The sequence below is a fragment of the Rhododendron vialii genome, chromosome 4a (assembly GCF_030253575.1).
Source record: "Rhododendron vialii isolate Sample 1 chromosome 4a, ASM3025357v1".
NCBI classification, from domain to species: Eukaryota; Viridiplantae; Streptophyta; class Magnoliopsida; order Ericales; family Ericaceae; genus Rhododendron; species Rhododendron vialii.
In genome coordinates, this window is record NC_080560.1 from 42,612,724 (window position 1) to 42,633,650 (window position 20,927).

Below are 20,927 nucleotides of genomic sequence, written 5' to 3' on the forward strand. Positions count from 1 at the left end.
GATTTCAGAAACTGCGTTTTCGAAAGACTCTGCTTTTAAAAATAATAATAAAGGCACCTTCAAGAGCTCCCATTCGAACTGACAAGTTACAATTAAGTACATGCTGAAATTCAACCTAGTAACCAATTTGGTTTCATTGAATCGCGCTTTGCTCTCTCTCTCAAATTCTATTCACAAATCCGACGAATTTACAAGATTGACATCATCAGCTGTGAGAAGCTTACAAATAATCTCTATACTCACGACTAAATATTTTCGTTGTTCTTTTAAATACCAGTTTATGATCAAGGAATGCAAGATCACCGTAGATCTACCACGTCAAACTTCATCCTCTCATTCATATAAACATGAGAACAGTGCTCGTAGATTGGACTTCCATCCTCGGCCTCCTCGTGAGGATGAAAACCCCGCTGCTGACAATTTCGTATAACTGAAACACCACTTGGATCGGACAGGTGAAAGATGCCATGCGGACTGTAGAAGCATAAAATACAAAGGAAGAACAGAAATTAAGGGGAAATTGAGAAATAGGCACATGAAATGAAACAAACAGGTAACCTAGGTTGTTTTTTTTTTACAAGGAGTTGTGGCCTCTAAGAAAATTGTGACTAATCCCCAAGCCCATGCAATTCCCTCAACCCATAATACCAGGATATTGACATTATTATACAACACAACAACAACAGAACCCATGTAGTCTCCAATCATTGGAGGTATGGGCAGGAGAAGATTGGAGACAGACCTAACCTTTGACAATATGCACAAAGTGGTTGCTCTCAGAATACCACTGAAACAGTGGCCCCCCCTATATCTGTTTTGCTGCGAAACCATGCCCCCAAATCAAAGCCAAATGGCATCAAAAAGGGCAGGCCTAGAGACCCAATTCAATTTCTGTGCACATTACTATAATGAATTAAATTCATATCTGGTAAATCCAAAACTTTTATTATCCACTAGATTGTAACTTCTGCTCCAATATATAAATAGGATGAAATGCACAGGCATCTGAGGACACAAGTCTACCTGGATGTGTCTGTGGGAGCCATAACAATTGCGATAGCTTCTGGTAACATGACCTAAGGAAAAGAAACAAAGCAAATACTTAAAGGGGATTACAAATACTTAAAGTTATTATGAAAGAAAACCAAGTAATGAACCACTAGTAGACACAGTCAAGAGTAGTCATGAGCAAAGAGTTGGAAGTCAACAAAGCCTTGAAGGAATGTGCCAATATATACTGCAGTATTACAATATCAAGCTACTCTTACGATTAGTAAATTAAGTTGGTTAGTCCATGCAAAAACATTTAAGGAATGCACTTTTGAGGAGAATAATAACTCCTTTCTTTTGTCAAATTTCCCTATCCATAGGGGCCCTTATTATAACACAAAGCTCGAAGCAATGGATGAAATGTTAGTGAATGCTGGACACGAGCAGTGGTTTTTAAAACTTCTTCACTGCCATGAAAAAAGAATAAAAGATCATGGTATAAGGAACTTCACCCCTCAACTGGCCACATATTCAATCTTGTCTGCCCTTACATTTTCCACCATTAACTACCACAAACTCATATCTCAGTAAACAAGTACGAAGGTAACCCCCCCAAGCAGCATTTCACACATCACAAAAAGAACAAATAGGGTGGCTGAACATTTAACACCTAAAAATGAAACAAAGAAAAGAATCGACAATTACCAAGAGAACTCAAATCCACAATAGTAACTCTAGAGCAGATAGATATGAATTTCCTTAACAACAAAAGACTTGTGTACAGTCTAGGAACTGTATCCTTGAACAAAGTCAAGGTTGCTCTATTATGTGTATGTGTCACAAGTTCACAAAAAGGAATCTCATATCCGTACAAGGACAAGGCTTCGCCTATCTGGCCCTCCCAGCGCTAGGTTATCCTATGAGTACTGTTACAAACCATTAAAACTTAGGCACCTCATTCACTCGAAGACTGAGTGCACCAGAGCCAAAGTAATGAATATACAAAGGGTGCAAACCACAATTCACGAATTTGACAGAACCAACATGAATTGACCTACACTACGGATCCGTAATTGAATCTGGGTTTAAAAACAATATCTCGCATTACTTTGGCCAGCAAATACATTTCTTGTTTCAAGTTCTCAATGAAAGAAAGCAACCTAAGCCACCAGAGTGTCCACTGGGAAGGAAAATATAACCATTTACCAGTATCATTCCTTGATGATTATTGTTGATTGGTTGCTATTACGACAACTACTGGTACTTTTTCTGATAACTCAGGGTGTCTGACAGTCTGAGCCAGCTTATGTGCACCTAGACTAATCCCTAGGGGCCAATCACACTGTCCAGTTGTTCCCTAATAAGGGGCCATTTAAATCCGGGACAAAGTCTAGTATGTGCAGGGCCCACAAGAGTTAATAGTACCTATGAGGTTTTGAACTTGAGTCTTGAGACATAGGACGTAGCAAACCCTTAGTACCATGTCTTAACCACCAAGCCAACCCCTTGGGGTTCATGTCAACTATTGGTACTAATCACTATATGCTTCAAAAACAAAGGCAACTAAAAATAGCTAAAGAAATGAACAACATGCGTAAATGTTCTCAATTACCTGATATGAGTAATGCGTATGCAGATCAACTGATGACATAAAACAAGTCTGTGATGGGTGTGTCTGAAATCAAATTAAGATTCTGTAAACACATTGGCTCAAGATAAAAAGAAAACAGAAAAAGAAAACCTGCTATTACATCAATTGACAATATCAGTGAATTCGCTACTTCTACAGCCACAATGTGAAAGTTCTTATGCACTAAAAGCTTTCCAATTGACCACAGAATGTTTTAGCCGCCAACAACAAACAAACAGAAAAAAGGGTGGAGTTCTAGGCCAGTCTAACACGTCTCATTGTTCTCATTTTCCTTTTCAGTTTTTGGAAACACAATATTGGGATGTTTGAACACATTACTGTTTAGATGTCCTCATTATCCTAGCGGTGCGATGCTGAGGGCTTTCATAGGGGCTTTTCCATTTTGGTATGTTCCAAAAATCCTTTTTGAGAAGTCAAAGTATAAATTCAGTCATTTTCCAAAATATCACTTATAAACAACTATAAGTGTTGGAAAGTAGTTAAAATTAAGGGCAATGCTGGAACAATATCTTCAAATTGAAAATAAGTGCAATCATTACATGTCTTCTTCCAAAAAATCTAACTCCGAAAAGGGACCAACAATAAAGAACGAAGGGAGTAGAACACAACAAACTACGTCGAATAAATAACAAGAAGTAGTCAGGAAGATACTGTAAGACTTACATGGATCCATCCGAGTTGAAATAGTGAGCGTGTGTCTTGGATTTCAAAGATTTCTTCTTCATTCAAGGTCTGACACTGAACATTGAAAAGGTTATTCTGGTAAGTACCATCATAACCAACAGTTGATCCAAATAAAAATAAAAAACCCCCGTCCTTGGCCTCGAGGAGTGGTGAGCAGCACGGATCTTGAATCAATCAAATGGCATAGTCTTAGGGTAAGGGGGCTTTCCTTTGTTAGAAATCCAGACATAAATTAAGGAGTTTAGGTCCAGACTTCTGCTTGCATCAATTTACTAATCTAGCCATACAAATCATATGGTTTTATTATCAGTGGCAAAAGCATGATAAATCTCTCCAAATGAAAGCAATAGAGTAATTATTTTGGAATACTCACTCTGTTCCATATTGAGAGTCCGCTACGAAAAGTCATGCCATTTTTCAAATAAAAAAATAATTACTTTTGTGTAATTTTTCCGCACCAAATTAAAGTACTAATTGAGATCTTTAATACGGTGCGAAAAAATTCAAAAAATTATACCCGGAAGTAGTTGAAAATGGCAAGAGAGAGAGTATGAGACTCTCAATATGGAACGGAGGGAGTACATCACTAAATCTTAGAACCTTAGCTATCAAAAGATGTATCAAATGACAGTTGAAAGATCATGACAACAAAATACAACAGAAAACAAGTCAAACAAATTTGAAGCTGAGAAACGGGAAGTGGGATTAACAGCTCCAAAGTGATTGCCGCACTAGAAAGAAGTTTTCTTACCGAATCAGAAGTTGACTCCTGCTTTGGGATGATAAGTGTACTGATATGGAACATCCTGTTTTTCTACACCAGATGAAAACAAGACACTAAGAAACCACACAAGAACATTATTTAATATATATATATCTTCAATTCATTTCAGAATCTTACAAGTGAACCGGCAAGAACACCACATGTTTCTAAATTTTTTGCAGTATTTTCTCGCGCTAATCTCAGAAAATCTTCCATCATTTTTACTGGCTGCAATGCAAGTAAAACTAGCATCACATTCATCAAGAATAAACATAGTGAACACCAATTCCTAAGCAAGGCATAAAGCTGTAATCAAAACAAACAAATCAAGCAAACATGAAGGAATTGTATTCTCAGATTTACAAGAAAATCCAGCACGTAAGACCTACAATGTGTAAATGCTGGAAGGAATTGGAGCTGTGCATTCCATCCTGCAATGGTTTTGCTGGTCCTGGTCTTGGATCTGCAACTCTTGATGGAGAAATTGGCAGAAGCTTTGGTTGCACTTGAGCAAGAACTGGAGGAGGAGAAGGTTGCCTGATATTGCCCAAGACGAAAGGGCCATTGCTTGCCTCATTAGTTAGGTGAGAGCAAGAGTCATCAGAAGGCTGTAACCATCTTCCATCATCCAAAGACAGTAATGATTCCATGGTAGATTTATCTACTCCTGGCTCGCCATCTTTGAATGCCACAATGTCATATTGTGAAGCTTGATTCAGGCTATAGCAGAGGATAACAACAGAAGAAAATATTACAAGGGAAACATTTGCGGTAGGAACTTAAGATAACAAAACAGAGGGAACAATTAAATAGATTCAAGGAAATATTAATTCGAAGGATAAAACCATGAAAGAACAGAAGGACAAAGTTGGTATAGCCCTGACCCTGAATTTTCATTTGGAGCCACATCAGCATGGCTTGGATAGTGAACCTGCACCACAAAATGGAATTAGACTAACAGAGTGTTCAAGTCAAAACAAAATGAGATGCAAACCTAAATATTTTACCTTTATCTCTGGGCTAGGTCCCAGCCACTGACCCTGAAGACCATTTGGGCCCAATAAAGAGTGTCTAGACAAAGTTTCCTTCTTCGGCATAGGTACATTAAGAGAACTGCATGTGTTTCCAGGAATTGTCACAACATCTTATCCTTGATAACATACCAAAATTAAACAGGTGGATGATGTTATATTCACATGCACTATTCAGTTCCAACAGCAAATAGACTCATCTCCTTAAACCACAAAAAGAGAAGTGCTACATGCTCTATTTATGGAAGTGAGTTTTTCAGCTAAAAATGGTTTGAAATGAGATGATTTAAAAGATAAGAAAACATCTGGAAGAGCAAGACAAGCACCAAAGGCACCAACTACAAGTTTTTTTTTGGAAACTGTGACTGTATTATAAACCAAAACAAGAGGGAATTCCCCAAGCACAATCAAACAAAACTATACAAAAGAAAAGCCTATGAACTGAAAATACAAAAAGGAATGCACCAAAGCAGGTGAGACCGTGAGAGATGCCTGAATCTTTAACATTCCTACATTGGGAAGCCTTGATTCTGATCTCAAATCGAATTTGGCTACAAACAACTGGGGGAGATCTCTGGATGCCTCTGCAGATACAGAAGTTCCGTTCTTGCCAAGAAAGTAAACAGAAGCAGCAAAAGCAAGTTTCCTGAGGGTGGAGGGGAATGATTTTGCAGCAATTCTAGAGCAGATCCAAATGGCATTCTGAGACCAAGTTTGAACTGCCTATACCTCCATTCCATACACTGATCACCAAAACTGGCCACCACCCCGAACTAAACCTCCTAAACCCATGACATTGTGTGAAGGACTATAACGAATGACTATGATAATACTAAAGTGGCATACTCATACGAATCATAGTGGAAGCCTAGATAGACGCGTGCACATAAAGGACCTCCACTCCACTGAGTTTGCCACAATGTTTCCCAACTCTGAAACAAACGACCTTCTTGACACTTCCTGATTAATCCTAGTAGCATGTCAATGCATTCTGGAGGATGCAGGAGTAGAGCTTCCAAATTAGAAACCTCTAGCCATGGTTAGAAGCTTATGTGAGATCTAGAACAGAAATTGTTGATCCTTCACTAGTCCTATCAAAAAGTTTAAACAAGAAGCTATTTGCTGAGGGCTACATCAAGGTTTAGAAACAGGCAACAAAACTCTTCATGAGGAAGGTTTCTGAATAAACTTGATGAAATAAGAATCTTCAACATTAAATTCCAAACAACATTGGTTAAGTGGTTAAAAATTGACCTAATCACCATTTAGGTCGTAGGTTCAAACCCAACGGCAGCTACTGTTCACATATAACATCAAAGGATACGTTTCCCTAATCAACACGCCCGAACCCCCCCTCCCCCTTTCCTTTCAAACCCCCGTAATATGGACTGAACTGGGGATATTCATTGAAACATAATCCTTCAATAAAAAAACTAGTATAGGCAATAAACAACAAAAACTAACTTTTACAGGCTGTGTATCTATAAAATATGATGGCATTGATGAACTACTCACGGCTTCTGGAGTTGTGCGTCAATCGAATTTGTGGGTAAGAATTTAGTATCGCCATTGTTCTGCTTCCATGAAGATGAAGGTGCTTGTCTGACTAGCTACAACCACATGAAGAAAGCAGATTAAAAGAAAAGGAACCCAGGAATACCATCTAAGAAGAAACCAAGCATGGGGAAATAACAGAACTTCACAGTCCATATAGACAGTTAATGGGGGATCATAACTGAATGGATTGTTACGATCATTATGCATCCAAGAGTGAGGCTGAGATGCCCCAAGGACTAGGCATAGTCATGAAAGCTCAATAAACAAAGCTTTCATCAAGTCATAGGAAACTGGGTGTTTATCCTATTCAAAAGCAAAAGTAAGAAAGCATCAAAACGGAGCATCTCAAAATAGTTTTGTTTTTTCAGCTCTTTAATCTGTTTCTCCCCATATGCCAACAGAAAAATTTGTGCCAGACCGGTTGACATAGTTTCCAAGACAAAAAAATAATTCATAACTTAGGATGAAACCGCAAGAGGTTTTAATGCTAAATTTAGGATGCTATCCCCTAGGAAAACAATTGCTTCTTTGCCTTACTTTTGACTCGAATGCATCTCCCCAAAGTCTTCGCCTTACTTTTGACTACAAGAGCACATGGAATCTAAGTTTAGTGGTGGTCAAAGTGCTAGTGTTGACAAAGTGACCCTCTAAATTCAGAAGATACCAAGAAGTGACCATTTTTTGTATCTTGGCTCTATTGTTAGCAATGATGGAGAGATTACGAAGAATGTGATGCACAAAGTACAAGTTGGATGGGTCAAATGGTGGAATGCTTCGGTAGTATTGTGCGACCACAAAGTTGACACAAAATCTATACTGCATTGTTATAAGACCAGCAATGTTTTTTGGCATGAAGTTTTGGGCAACTAAGAAACAACATGCAAGCGCTGCTGAAATGAAAATGTTGACATGGAAGTGTGGTAAGACTTTGCAAGATAGAATTAGAACAAAAAACCCTTGGGGGATGGTAGGGGATACCAATAGAAGATAAGATGCAAAAGAGCAGAGCAAGGTGATCTGGACATGTCTATCTCAGATCGATCAATACGGTAGTCAGCAAAAGTTATTTGACTACGACATGACTAAGGGACATGTAGACCGAAATTGGTAGTAGAGGCACTTGTTAGGAAAGACTTAGTCTCTTGGATGTCATGGAACACAATGCCCTCGACAAATCTCAAAGGAAAAAACGAATTAATGTAGCCGCCCCAAATCATTAGGACTTAAGGTTCGGTTCCGTTGGTCTGGTAATTTTACAAATTCATCACTTTAAAGAACTAAAATACCTCGTGGGACAAAACGGTATAGCATCAGTCACAATAAAACTCATGTACTCACAAATACCTGCTTATCATTCAGGCTCAAAGAAGCTTTCCTATCCGAGGGGGATTCCTGTAAACCATATGAAATTCTTCCTTGGGTGTCAAGTTGATAATCTTGAGTCCCTGCATGAGCTTTGTTTCTTTCATTCAGTAGACGTTGAAATTTAGGCTTCAACGATTCAAGCTCATCCAGCACAACTGACAATTTCTGGAAGAAAAAACAAAGACAAGTCAAATGACATCTTGTTACCAAAACTACTACATATTGATTGTCTTGCATAGACTTATTGTAAAAATAAAACTGATACACCCTACTAACCTTTGTGTAAAATGCTCTTTCTCTTGGAAGCAAAACCGGGTAATCTCGATGGAAGGGTATAGTTTCAGACACCAAGCTAGGCAAAGTAAAGAATTAAGCTTATACATATACAGTTTCCTGGAAGATTAGAAATGTCAAAGAAATCAAGCAGCAATGTCCTTACCATACCTGGAGTATCTAAGAAGCATGACATACAAGTCTATGATGTTCTTCTCCTCCCGATAAATACTCGCCTGGATGTCAGAAATTTGACAAGACAATATGTAGATTAGACAAGATAAACGAGAGAAGGGGCAAACAAATTACAAATCATACAATTGTAAAGTATACTGTTTGAAAAATTCTAAACCAAACCAAAGAAATCAAATCCAATAGTGGCTATACCACTCTTTTTTATGGGAAAACTAAAAGCTGGCTTACTAAGGAGCACGGACAACCCTACGCAAAGGCACACATGTCAGATATCCATGTCAAACAAGGACGCTACTCAAACTCTCAAAGTATGTATGAGACAGTGAGTCAGTGACTCTTCATCAACGTGTCTTATGTGATAAATTAAGCACATAATAAAGAGGCAAAAAAAAGTAGTGAGTATGGTTGCAGAAGGTAATCTAAAAACGGTCCCCTAAAAGTAGGAGACCTCTAATTTTCATCAAGAGTTGAAGAAAAAGTAGAGACTATTGCAGAGAGAGACTATTGCAGAGGATGCTCTTACATTCTACATATGAAAGACTAAAAATAGCTTTAGCTATCTAGTGAACACAGCTATGCAAACGGACAACTAGTTTAAGTAGTTTTCCATGTTTCCCCTTGTCATAAAGTGAAAATGAGTCCAATGACAACCCCCGTATCTCACTAAAAATCCGCCTCACTAGACTACTCAGAATGGCAAGTCAAGTCAAATGGTACATGAAAAATGGTAAAATCATATCAAATGTCCCCTAAATTAGGATCATCTTGTAATAATTTGACAACCAAATTTCCCCCTCTTGATTGCTAAATAAAGAAATCCAACACATACCCCAAATTAGTCCCCATCAATACAGGTGGAAAGATTGGATTTCACGACCTAACATCTGGCATTACATTCATGAAGGGGATTTCCATGTCGGGCTTGGACACATTAAACATCAATAGGCCGAGTTTGAACCACTAAAACAGTGCCCCCTTTTGTACCCAAGAATTCGAGACAAACAAACCACTTTTTCTTTTCTTTTCTTTTTTTTTTTTTTGGGGGGGGGGGGGGAGGGGGGGCGCATGTGTGCACCTCATACTAATCCCAACAGCCCCTCCCGAAGCCGTTTTACACGCTTACGCGTGGGGTGAGATGACCCCAAGAGTTTATGGCAAGGAAAATCGAACCTGAGACCTTGGGAGGGAACAAACCCCAAAGTCCCCGGCCAAGACCACTTGGTCAACCCCTTGGATTTGACAAACAAACCATTACCACTCAATAACACGGATTTAGCGATTAACACAGCACAGGATATCGTTCTCATGCTTCACCATTTTTTTTTATAATTTCGGTGTCCTTGCAAGATTTCGCGCTCTTCGACTAATCTTTTGGGACCAGTACCATCATCCACTAGCAGGAGGCCCAATCAAAGCTGGGCAAAGCCCCACATGGACTGGCCCAGAGGAGTTGATAGCACCACAGAATTCACCATTGAGCTGAGCCCAAGACTCTCTATTTTTCTAGGGTACATACTGAAATTCAAAACCCATCGAGGAGAACCCAAAAAAGCTTCAATTTTTTAAGCTAACAGATTTAAATTCAGAGACCATTGAGTCGTTAAAACCCTAGAATTGCTAATTCGCTGGTCGACAACATACTATTGAAATGGTAAACTAAAACCCTAATTAAAATCAGCTGACGACAATTAACAGCTCTTTCGTACCATTGCAGAATCAAACACCAACCTAAATTAAGAAGAAAAGGATAAAATTGATCAACATACATACCCGTGGAATATGTTTTTGTGTAATTGATCAAGAAATATATGTACCTGTTTGAGGAGGCTATCGGCGATTCGATAATAATGGCGGAGGGGAAATCGATTGTCGACGTCGACCCTTCGAGCGACGACGTTTAAGTTGATCGGCGCCGGCGGCCTCATTGCGGCGACAGTGAAGGCCTGTGTGGAGAGCTCCGGTGGGTTTACCGGCGAGGAGAAGACGAGATGTGAAGAGGAGAGAGAGAGAGAGAGAGGATCGTTGTCTGATCGTCTTCGTTAAGTTTAGAAAACTCCTCGGTTCTTCTGTTTATTTTTTTTTTATAAATCTTTTCGGGATATCTCTGTATGTATATAATGTCGACATAGCGGGGGGACAGAGGGGGTTTGCTTGTATGTGATTGTGTGCAAGTCGTATGCGTGTGTCCATCCCAGGTCTTAGGCAAAATGATGGGAGTCAGTTTATTTGGATACCTGTGCAAGCTTGATTGATTTTGTACTTGAATTTAAAAAGTAAAAATTGGATAAATTAATGAAACCATTTTTAATCTTTATTATAATTATAAGATTTCGAAATGGGCCACACGGAATCGTAACCATACTTCGGCTCTATGCAAGCAATGCTTGACGTACCACATTAGAACATAACGGCCCGTCGTTTGAATAGATGATTTATTTTGGGTGAATATAGAATGAGGGAAGATTTGAAGATGAATATATAATGAGGGATGATATGTTAAAAAGTGTAATGAGGGATGATATGTTAAGAAGTGTGGTCTCACCTCTTAAGGCTCCGTTCAGTTGCCAGGAAAGTACAAGAAAGGATGGGAAAATCAACTTTTCCATGATTTTTGTAGTGTTCAGTTGGCAGGAAAGTAATGGGAAACATGTTTTTAAGTTTTCCTGCAGGAATTACTTTCCTGCAAAAGTGATCCTGCAAAAAACACAGGATTTTGCGTCGCGGGAAAAGGAAAATGAGTGAACACTCACAAAATTTTCCCAAAAGTTTCTTTTTCCTGACAAATGAACAACTAAACCTTAATTATTCTTGCAAAATTCTTTTGTCAAATGAACACTCACAGGAAAATAATTTTCTTTTTCCTTTACTTCACTTTACTTGACTTTTCCTTAGAATAACTTTCCCGTACAATATTCCTGGCAACTGAACGGAGCCTAAAAAGGGATGGATTTGTAATGAGGTGTTTGGAAGATTTTTTGAAAAGGAAAATATGAAAGATATATATAATGGAATTAGATGTCGAATAACTGAATTACCCCTTGATTTTTTATGCTCAAAATTGGTTTTATTTCAAATTAATTACAATTACTTTGATATTTTTCATTTGTTCTGAAATAAATTACAATTACTCGATATTTTCCACCAACTCCCACCACTGCCACTACCTATTCCCTGTCCCCATTCCAATTTCCAAAAACCCCATTTCAGAGAAACCCCACCCACGGGTTTGCAGAAACCATTTTTCCATTTTTGCCATTTTTCCGAGACCATTTCCTCTTCCTTTTCCCCTTCACTCCCCACCACCGCCACTACCTCTTCCCCTTCAAATTTGCAGAAACCCAACGCACTGTCCACAGATCCGACCTCCCCCAAAGCATCTCCCGTCTGCCGCCGGTCATTCCGTCAGCCGCCGCCGCCGGTCATCCCTCAATTGAGTTTTTTGGCCGGAAGATCTCTCTCTCTCTCGTTGGTCTGGTTTTCAGAAAATGAAAACAAGTCTGAGAAAAGATAAAGGGGGATTTGGAGGGGTAAAATCATCTGAAAACACCCAGAATTTGCCAAGGACGGGGTCTGAACCAAACACCGGATTTGAGGGAGAGCCGGAGTACAAATCAGGGGCTCACATATCCCCTTCATCTCCTCCATCCAAACAGCCCCTAAGTGTATCTTATTTTAAGAGGGGAAGGTGTTCAAGAACTTATATGCACATGGCTATACTTAGCCGATGTGGGACATTAGGATTGTAACATACCACCACGCTTTGCAGTTGACATCCATGGTGGCCCATCACTCTATTGACATGGAACTCTCGTCCAATCAATAGGTCGCCCCCTCCAGCGGTCGAAAACATACAATCCCATACTTGCATGGATGCGTCCGAGCCCATACTCGACTTGGTGATTGGCTCTAATACCAATGATATAAATCCTAGGGTAGGACTCATCCTTGAAAATCGGTTTATAAGTGGAGGATGCTCAAGAACTTATATCCACATGATTAATCCCATACCGACGTGGGACATTAGAATCGTAACAGGAACCGTGCTATTCATATTGATTCACGTTTATTGAACGGCTTTAGTACATAATTAAGTCCGGAGTTTGGTAAAATTGTGTTATTAGATGGCCCTGACTGGTCCAAGCGCATGTGGATAATTCAACCGTGCATTTTAGAAAAAGAGTGCAAACGAGCCTAATTTTGTAGTATTCAGGTACCATACAACATGATTTTAAAATACATTTATCCCGAAACGGAAAAAGATTACAACACCGAATAAGAACCCACTTAAACCATTTATCCAAGGACAAATATATTTCGAAATCATACCAAATGTTATATGATCAATCTGATTTTTGGCATAATTGATTTTCTCTACAAATTCTAAACATAAACGGTTTGGATTACTGACGTGAGCCTGAAAAAGCCCACAAAAGGGCTGGACTGGACGGACGAGTCCATAATACCAAACCGGAGAGGATCTACTTTCTAATTTCTTTACATGTTTGTTTGACGAAAACATAAAGAAATTACTCACTCCGTCTCAATTTAGGCTCCGTTCAGTTGCTAGGAATGTTGTACAGGAAAATTATTCTCAGGAAAAATCAAGTAAAGTGAAGTAAAAGAAAAAGAAAATTATTTTTCTGTGAGTGTTCATTTGACAAAAAAATTTTGCAAGAATGATTAAGGTTTAGTTGTTCATTTGTCAGGAAAAAGAAACTTTCGGGAAAATTTTGTGAGTGTTCACTCATTTTCCTTTTCCCGCGACGCAAAATCCTGTGTTTTTTGCAGGATCACTTTTGCAGGAAAGTAATTCCTGCAGGAAAACTTAAAAACATGTTTCCTACTACTTTCCTGCCAACTGAACACTACAAAAATCATGGGAAAGTTGATTTTTCCATCCTTTCCTGTACTTTCCTGGCAACTGAACGGAGCCTTAATTGTCCTTCTTTCTATTTTAATCGGGTAAAAAACTAGCTATATCTTTAAATCCGTAATGAATTTTCTATCGAATATGGATCTTATTTGATAGATCTCGATTAGCTCGATAATACAATGTTTTCGAAATCACATAAAACATTATAAATTATAAGATATAGCCAATTGAAAAGTAACATGAACTCCCAAAAAAGACTACTATTAAATTAGGACGGAGGGAGTATGTTAAGAGTTTTTTGAAAAAATTGCCTATAAAACAGAACAAAGAAATAGAAGAAGAAACTTCTACAATGAAGCAAAAGTGTACAGCAATTGTTATCTTATGCAGCAAATGCCACAAAAAAAAACTACTACAATAAGCATTACCATACAATAGTCACTCTTTAATCCATTTTTTTCACACCAACTCACACCAACGCTAGACAACGTTGTAATCTCCATTGCAATGATACCATCAAAACAGTAAACCTTGGACTAAAATCATCAGCACAAACCCAGCAGCAACCATCCGCATGGTAATCTTGTCCCCGCCGCTGTTTTCCTCTTGGACGTGCTCTGCTACGTTAAAATTCCCTAAAAGCGAAGAAGAAAAGAAGAAAACAACAGTTTTGGTATGTATGTAAGCAAATGCGCAAACGAAGGAAAAAAAAACAAAACTACGGTATTGAGGTATTGAAATTTACCTCTTTGATTACCATAGCCACAACCATCTTTAACTGTATCACTCACATCCTGTAATGTGGCCTTGTTATAGAATTCAAAGTGTGTCATTATACTTCCGATACAATTGAGGACGAGGTGCGTCTCTGTCAAGCACGGACCCTCGCAGAATTGATTGGTGTCCTCGTGTGGCACATGGAGCTCTCCGCTCTCGGTAAGTCTGTAACTTTCTTGACAACTGCTGTAAACCTACTCAAAGTGGCATTTTCAGACCCGTTTCAGTACTCATCACTTAAGTTCCTTTTTCTTACCATGCACAATTTTGAACACCAACAAAATTCACAGAATGATAAGATGATGAATAAACCACAGAAGATAAAAGACATAACTTTTGATAGATAGGAAGCAGCGTATGTACTCTATACTACTAATGTGTATATAAGTAGTTGAAGTACTATGTACTTCTGTTATGATTGATTAATAACCATAAAGAATAAAATATCTCAATCACTGCTGTATTAAGAACCAGCTTTGAAAATTTGTAGAAACTTGTTTGGTTGATGATTTCCGAATACTGTTTTATAGGGATTTGTTGAAAAAGAAAACATTTTGAGAAGGATTTCCACAAGAAAATGACCAAGACATGGCAATAATTATGCGTTTTAGCTTTCAGAACAATACTGTAAAGTATTTCGGACGAGTGATTCTAAAACCAGCAACCAGACTTACATAGTTGTCGTCGAAACAGAGCAAGGCTTTGGCAATTATTGGAGTTGGATCCTCAACTGAACCACCAGCTTGACCACCAATTTGACCACCAAATTGACCAGTTTGACTACCAGATTGTGCTCCATTTTGAGGGATGAAACCAGTTTGACCACCAGATTGAGCACCACCAAATTGACCAGTTTGACTCCCAGATTGAGCACCAAAACCACTTTGACTACCACTTTGACCACCACTTTGACTACCAGATTGACCACCATTTGAAGGGATAACTTCAAAAACCGAATTTCCTGACAAGGATTAAGTGAAAATATCAGAACGTTTGTATAAACAAACTGTGTACGAGATGAGCTTTATGTTCTCAGAAACCCACCTAATTTCCCATTGAAAACAAAGACGATGATCAGAGATAAAGCGAAAAGCTGGTGCTTAACTGTGACTATGAATGCCATTACAGGAACCAAGTAGCGCAGAAGCATAAGCTGATGGAAGAGAGGTTGTCAAGATTTCAGCCAACTATTATATATATATAGATGAAAGCATGTACCTAATTCCAGAATATCCCACTATTCAACAGAGTACTTATTTTATGTTGAAGCATGCAAGAAATGAAAAACAGATTTTAAAAATCACCTATAGTTAGGCCCACTTAATTTGCATAAAACTTTGGGGCATGACCCATCAGTGGGAATAGTTAAACTAACTTTTATTTACTAATGGTTTCACCTTCTGCATGTGTAGAAGTCACTTGTGATAGAGAGAGTGTAATAGAAGCTTGTTTGGTAAATCCAACTGCAATTGGAAAAGCATTAAGTAAATGAATGGATGGGTTGGAGGTGACTAAGAGGAGAAGGCAGTTGGAGTACAAGTCACCAAACTTTACTTTTTATGAGGCATTCTCCTTTGCAGTGTAGAAAGTTAAATTCAGATTTGCACTTTCACACTAAACCAGTAAAGTTTTCCTTCTGGGTATGTGCACAAAATCCGTGCACGTTAAAAAAAGAAGAAGAAAATCTTGATGCAAACTGTTCGAATACCTAATGAAAAGAAAAAGGAAGAATTGACCAATCCCCTTGTGTCCGGACTTGAGCTAAGCCGTGCACTAGCAAAACCCAGAGGAAAATGTTGAGAAACCTCGATGCACAAGAAACAAGGGCAGAAGAGAAGAAGGTGAAAAGCGTTTGAAACTTGTTAAGCCTGTCTTGCACTGCACAATATACAAACCAACACACTCACCAACTTCTTTTTGAAATGCAATGAGGTACCAACCCAGAGTAGAGAAATTAAAGGATCTAGAATCAAATAAAAAATGAAGCTTGTATATGAATCTCAATAAGCTACTATTCTCATGCAATTCAACTTCAACGAGGGCACTGCAAAGAAATGGAACTTTTATTTCTTGTAACACGCAAGAGTTCATGAATTACAACTGACTACGGTAAGAGTGAGAGGGGGAAAAAAGTTAGCTAACTCTGATCAACCTAGAACTCCTCCTTCCCATTTGGTTAAGGTTAAAAAAAAGCAGGACGGATCTCCAATAGAAACATCTTCATTTCGCTCTGGAGTCTGGTCCATCGATAGTTAAAACTTAAACAATCGCCATCACTCAATTACTCAAACCAAAATTGGTGAATGATTTCCGTTACAGGGATCCCCATGGCCATGAATGACTAGCTAGAAATGTCAGACAACGTATCTTTTTAAAATTGAAGGATGATCTTCTACACATAAGGATATCCTCTGTGCCAAAAAGCAGCGTGTGGAACACTTCACTTTAATAAGCCGTTGAGTTTCTAATGAATCCGCGTAGTCCTAATTGAATCTGGGAATGACTGAAAGAATATAATAGTGTGCTCTTCTGTGCAAAAAAATAATATTTGCATAAATAAATCGAAAAGACTGGCTTTTGAGCACTATTCACTGACTATTTCCAAAAAAGATTACTTGTTCCTCCCAATTTCAGCACGCCGATAACAGCAGTTCATGACCCATACAAGTGGTTTACTAAGCCACCACATGCATGCTGCACAGACACAATCACTGAAAATCCGCAAGTCAGTATATAACTCTTCAGTCAAAGTGATCCCCAGCTTAGGGGCTGTTTGATAAAACCGAAAACTGAAAGCTGAAAAATTAAGAACTGGAAGCTGAATGCTGAAATTTTTAAGCTGAAAGCTGTTCGATAAATATATTAAGTATTGAATTAAAAAAATGATGAATTAATTTTGTTCAAATTCTCTTTTAATTTACTAATAGTCATAATATACTTATGGTAATGGTGGAGGAGTGGTGGTGATGGAGTGGTGGTGGTGATGGTGGCGGAGGTGGTAGAGTGGTGGTGGTGGTGGTGGTGTGGTGTGATGAAGTGGTACGTGGGAGTGGTGGTGGTGGTGTAGTGATGGTAGTGGTGGTGGAGTGGCGGAGGTGGTGGTGATGATGGTGGTGGAGTGGTGGTAGGAGCGATGGTGGGTGGTGGTGTAGTGATGGTAGTGGTGGTGGTGGAATGGTGGAGCTGGTAGTGGTGGTGGTGGTGTAGTGTAGTGATGGTAGTGGTGGCGGTGGTGGAGCTGGTGGTGGTAGTGGTGGTGGAGGAGTGGTGGTGGTGGAGTGGTGTAGGTGGTGGTGGAAATGGTGGTAATGGTGGTGGTGGTAGGAGCAGTGGTGGTGGTGTAGTGATGGTAGTGTTGGTAGTGGTGGAAGTGGTGGTGGTGGTGGTATGATGGTTGAATATAAGTACACAAAAATTCAGCCAGAATTAAGTAGCTCAAAGCTACTTAATTTTTTTCAACTTTTTAGCTTATATTTTAAGTGATACTTAATTTGTTAAGCAATGTAAAATGTAGTTATCAAACCTACTGAATCACTTATTACTTAATTAATTCAGTTTTAAGTGCAGAATTTAGGTTATCAAACCAGCCCTCATATGAGCAAATCAATACAAACCCATCTTTAAAATTGTAAGATCTTCAATCACCCTTGAAGACCTTATATTTTTAAGTACTGCTAATCTCCCTTTAAAAAAAAAGTAGTATTCCTAATCGGAAAAAACAGGAGATCCATGTCCATTTTCAGTCAAAGACATTCCTGCAAATCACACCAAGGGCACATACTAGTGCTACCCTGCTAGGAGTCTAGGAAACATGTCAATGACCAAATCTCTGGATAGTATCGAGCATTAGTGTTCTGTACACTTATCACTATTTTGTAAGTAGTAGATATGATGTTAACAACGTAGCCGTTTAGAAAATCCAAATCCATCACCACTCACAGACAAAATTAACCAGAGAGTGCACTATGGATGATGTAAAGGCTCTCAAGTTCAAAATTCAAATATAACCATTATACTGTTCTTGCGGACAAGAATGAGCCATCTAGCAATTAATTCAAAAGAGACGACAATCCGACATAAAGTTTTGCCACATGAAATGAAAATTATCTTTGAACAGCAGATAGATCATAGAAGCCGATCATTCAACAAGCATATTTCAACAGTTACAAAAGAAATTGCCAGGGAGCCAGGGACAGCAAAGGAGTTCCTATCACATACCAAAGGGGTGCTTCATTCTGCAATACAGCAGGAAAAAAATCGGGGAAAGCCAAAGGCTCCACGAAGCAGCTACACTCATAAATCAGTAACAGCTCTTAACAAGCATACAGAAGCCTTATACTACAAAATAGGGATGGATTTTATTGAAATTCCCTTCTTTTCATATTTCCTCACTACGTCCCAGGCCTCCTCAAAGCGAGCTGACTGGACTAAAGCATCAATAAATGTGTTACATGTATAAGCGTCTGGAACACATCCATTTGCCTCCATTGAGAAAAACAAGTTTTTAGCTTCATCGAATCTCCCTAGTTCACACAAAGCCTTTATAAAAGCAGTATACGTAAAATTGTCAGGAATCAAATCTAATGTCAGCATGGTAACAAGAAACTTGAGTGCTTTCTCAACCTTGTTCATTTTACAAAAACTTTGGATGAGAGCATTAAAAGAGACAACATCCGGACTTGTTCCATCAGCTTGCATCTTTTTCAAAAGTTTCCTCGCTTTAGCAACATCCCCAATAATACACAAAGAACGGATTAAGATGTTGAACGTAATAGCATTTGGACTGACTCCCCAGTCTTCCATTTCTGAGAAACAATCGAATGCATCCACAATCTGGCGAACCCGACAAAGGCCATCAATTAGTGAGCTGAAAGTGAAAATATCAGGCTTGAAGCCATGCTTGAAGAGCATCTCCAATAGCTCTCGTGCCTTACACATTTCTCCACCCTTACAATACCCACAAATAAGGGTGTTGAAAGTAACAAGGTTAGGAAAAATACCCCTTTGACGCATCTGTCCAAAAGATTCTAAAGCTCTATCCATCATTTTAGCTTTACAGAAGCAATCGATTATGATATTATATGAGAAGACATTTGCTACTAGTCCATCCCTTACCATCTGATCTAAATACCAATTCCCTTCCGCTACTCTTCCAACCTTGTATAAACCCTCAACAAGCACAATGTATGCATTGAAGTCCAGCTTCAGACCTCTCTCAGTAAAACTATCCAGTATATCACATGCCTCGTCAAGGTCCAACCCCTTAATCAGACAAGTCATTGAGATGTTAAAAGTTGAACTGTCGGGTAAATAACCTTTCTCCTTAGTTGTCCTAAAAAATTCGGCTACTTCATTTGGCAAAGAATTGCTACAAAGACACTGCAGAATACTATCACAAGCTGCTTTAGGCAAGATGGGCTCCCTCTCCACAAACCGAGACAACAATTGAAATGCTTTGCGTGGTGACACACAACGAAACACCCCATTGACTAAAGATCTGTATGTGGCTTCATTTGGATGCACATTCCTCTCCTTCATTTTCTCAAAAACCTTAAAGGCTTTGTCAACTTTTTTCGCGTTACAGAATCCATCAACGAGCATGGTGTAGGTAAATACATTAGGCACGTAACCTAAACTCTCCATCTGTTTCATCAAGCGCATTGCCTCATCCACTACCCCAACCTTGCAAACTCCATGAATCAATATATTATACGTATACCTATCAGGAGTGCAATTATCAGAAGGCATCTGTTGGAATTTCAAATAAGCCAAATCAATAGAATTGGACTTCACCAACGCGTTGATGACAGCATTGTACAATCTAGTGCTTGGATTAAGACCCAAGTAGGAAATCTGCCCAAAAACCTCAGCACAATATTTTGCAAGCCCTAATCTTCCCCAACTACCAATCAAAACACAAAGCAAATCTTGTGTAACCTTACACCCAGAGTTCCTAATGTCTTGAATCAACTCAGCAGACAGCAAAACTGGACCTTTCCTATAAAGGGTATTAGCCAAGACACCGCGAATCGACTGGTCCTCAGTGAAAATCGGATCAATATTCGAAACCCAGATATAAAATCTCAAAGGGGGTAATGGGTTTTCTTGATTTTGCAAAATACTCACAATTGACCGGGTATCCAAACTAATCCTTTTCGCCTTAAACTCGTGGCTTAGCAATAAAGACCAGTCTTTTCTTGACAGAATCTGTGAAATGTAGTGGTGATCAGCTGGTTCTAAGTGATCCTTACGTTTGTTATCAACTGAAAGAGTAGTGCTTGGAACAGGAGACAATCTCAATGAAGACTTACCTCTGAAAGGGGCGACAGAGTTATTGGTGGTGTGGTTTTGGTCAAAAGGTGTGACAGATTTGGAATTTGGTGGGTTTTTTCTATTGGGTTTGCTTTGATTGCTCACTTCTTCTGAGAGGTTTCTGATTGCAGGTGAAGCCCTAGAAGCCAAAGAAGAAAGACGTCTCATGTGTCCCTGTGAGAAGTGAGAACACCGTAATCAGCGAGTACTGTTGTGTGTTCTCTGAAGAATGGGAGTCCATTGACACGGCTGAATAGTTGCCTCAATCAGAAACGGCGTAGTTTGCTCTACAAAAACTTGGGCCCATAAACAAGTCAAGGAGCCGAGAATTGTTCAACTCGGTTTAAAAAGTTAACGAGTTTGAAAATTGTGTCAAAGCCTAAAATAAATACAAATTGCTTCTCGTAAAGTGCTTTGAGTTAAAATAAAATAAATTTTTTTTTACTACGAATCCAA

At 38.9% G+C, this 20,927-nt stretch overlaps 3 protein-coding genes and 1 non-coding gene across 7 annotated transcripts; all 4 read right to left on the reverse strand.

Annotated features, from left to right (window-relative positions):
• Window positions 1–33: 33 nt before the first annotated feature.
• On the reverse strand, window positions 34–10,677 carry LOC131324595 (AMSH-like ubiquitin thioesterase 3). 3 transcript variants are annotated; one of them, XM_058356607.1, is made up of 14 exons: window positions 10,324–10,677; window positions 8,486–8,550; window positions 8,318–8,393; window positions 8,021–8,206; window positions 6,635–6,729; window positions 5,096–5,201; window positions 4,973–5,019; window positions 4,478–4,808; window positions 4,227–4,316; window positions 4,077–4,139; window positions 3,305–3,379; window positions 2,603–2,665; window positions 1,024–1,076; window positions 34–474 (listed from the first exon to the last, which is right to left on the reverse strand). In XM_058356607.1, the coding sequence occupies exons 1-14, from the start codon at window positions 10,432–10,434 to the stop codon at window positions 300–302; spliced, it is 1,536 nt and encodes a 511-aa protein (XP_058212590.1). In that variant the 5' UTR covers window positions 10,435–10,677; the 3' UTR covers window positions 34–299. The 3 variants fall into 3 exon arrangements, with proteins under 3 accessions (XP_058212590.1, XP_058212592.1, XP_058212591.1); XM_058356609.1 differs by lacking the exon at window positions 3,305–3,379 and having other exon boundaries at window positions 10,324–10,586; XM_058356608.1 differs by lacking the exon at window positions 2,603–2,665 and having other exon boundaries at window positions 10,324–10,586.
• LOC131324960 (small nucleolar RNA snoR100) lies at window positions 813–920 on the reverse strand. Its single transcript, XR_009199540.1, has one exon. It is a non-coding gene; the product is annotated as a small nucleolar RNA snoR100 (small nucleolar RNA).
• Window positions 10,678–13,714: 3,037 nt separating the features above from the next.
• On the reverse strand, window positions 13,715–15,449 carry LOC131324596 (uncharacterized). 2 transcript variants are annotated; one of them, XM_058356610.1, is made up of 5 exons: window positions 15,204–15,449; window positions 14,972–15,120; window positions 14,834–14,929; window positions 14,128–14,353; window positions 13,715–14,017 (listed from the first exon to the last, which is right to left on the reverse strand). In XM_058356610.1, the coding sequence occupies exons 1-5, from the start codon at window positions 15,307–15,309 to the stop codon at window positions 13,899–13,901; spliced, it is 696 nt and encodes a 231-aa protein (XP_058212593.1). In that variant the 5' UTR covers window positions 15,310–15,449; the 3' UTR covers window positions 13,715–13,898. The 2 variants fall into 2 exon arrangements, with proteins under 2 accessions (XP_058212593.1, XP_058212594.1); XM_058356611.1 differs by having other exon boundaries at window positions 14,834–14,952; window positions 15,019–15,120; window positions 15,204–15,445.
• Window positions 15,450–18,151: 2,702 nt separating this feature from the next.
• On the reverse strand, window positions 18,152–20,840 carry LOC131324597 (putative pentatricopeptide repeat-containing protein At3g16890, mitochondrial). Its single transcript, XM_058356612.1, has one exon. It carries the CDS (start codon window positions 20,637–20,639, stop codon window positions 18,498–18,500), a length of 2,142 nt encoding a protein of 713 aa, XP_058212595.1. The 5' UTR covers window positions 20,640–20,840; the 3' UTR covers window positions 18,152–18,497.
• Window positions 20,841–20,927: the final 87 nt, after the last annotated feature.

Coding starts and splice junctions, on each gene's coding strand:
- LOC131324595 (XM_058356607.1), bottom strand. CDS start 10,434: ATGAGGCCGCCGGCGCCGATCAACTTAAACGTCGTCGCTCGAAGGGTC. Junction 8,551..10,323: donor CCGATAGCCTCCTCAAACAG/GTACATATATTT, acceptor TCTGACATCCAG/GCGAGTATTTATCGGGAGGA. Junction 5,020..5,095: donor GACCTAGCCCAGAGATAAAG/GTAAAATATTTA, acceptor TTTGTGGTGCAG/GTTCACTATCCAAGCCATGC.
- LOC131324597 (XM_058356612.1), bottom strand. CDS start 20,639: ATGAGACGTCTTTCTTCTTTGGCTTCTAGGGCTTCACCTGCAATCAGA.
- LOC131324596 (XM_058356610.1), bottom strand. CDS start 15,309: ATGCTTCTGCGCTACTTGGTTCCTGTAATGGCATTCATAGTCACAGTT. Junction 15,121..15,203: donor TGTTTTCAATGGGAAATTAG/GTGGGTTTCTGA, acceptor AATCCTTGTCAG/GAAATTCGGTTTTTGAAGTT. Junction 14,354..14,833: donor TCTGTTTCGACGACAACTAT/GTAAGTCTGGTT, acceptor CACTTTGAGTAG/GTTTACAGCAGTTGTCAAGA.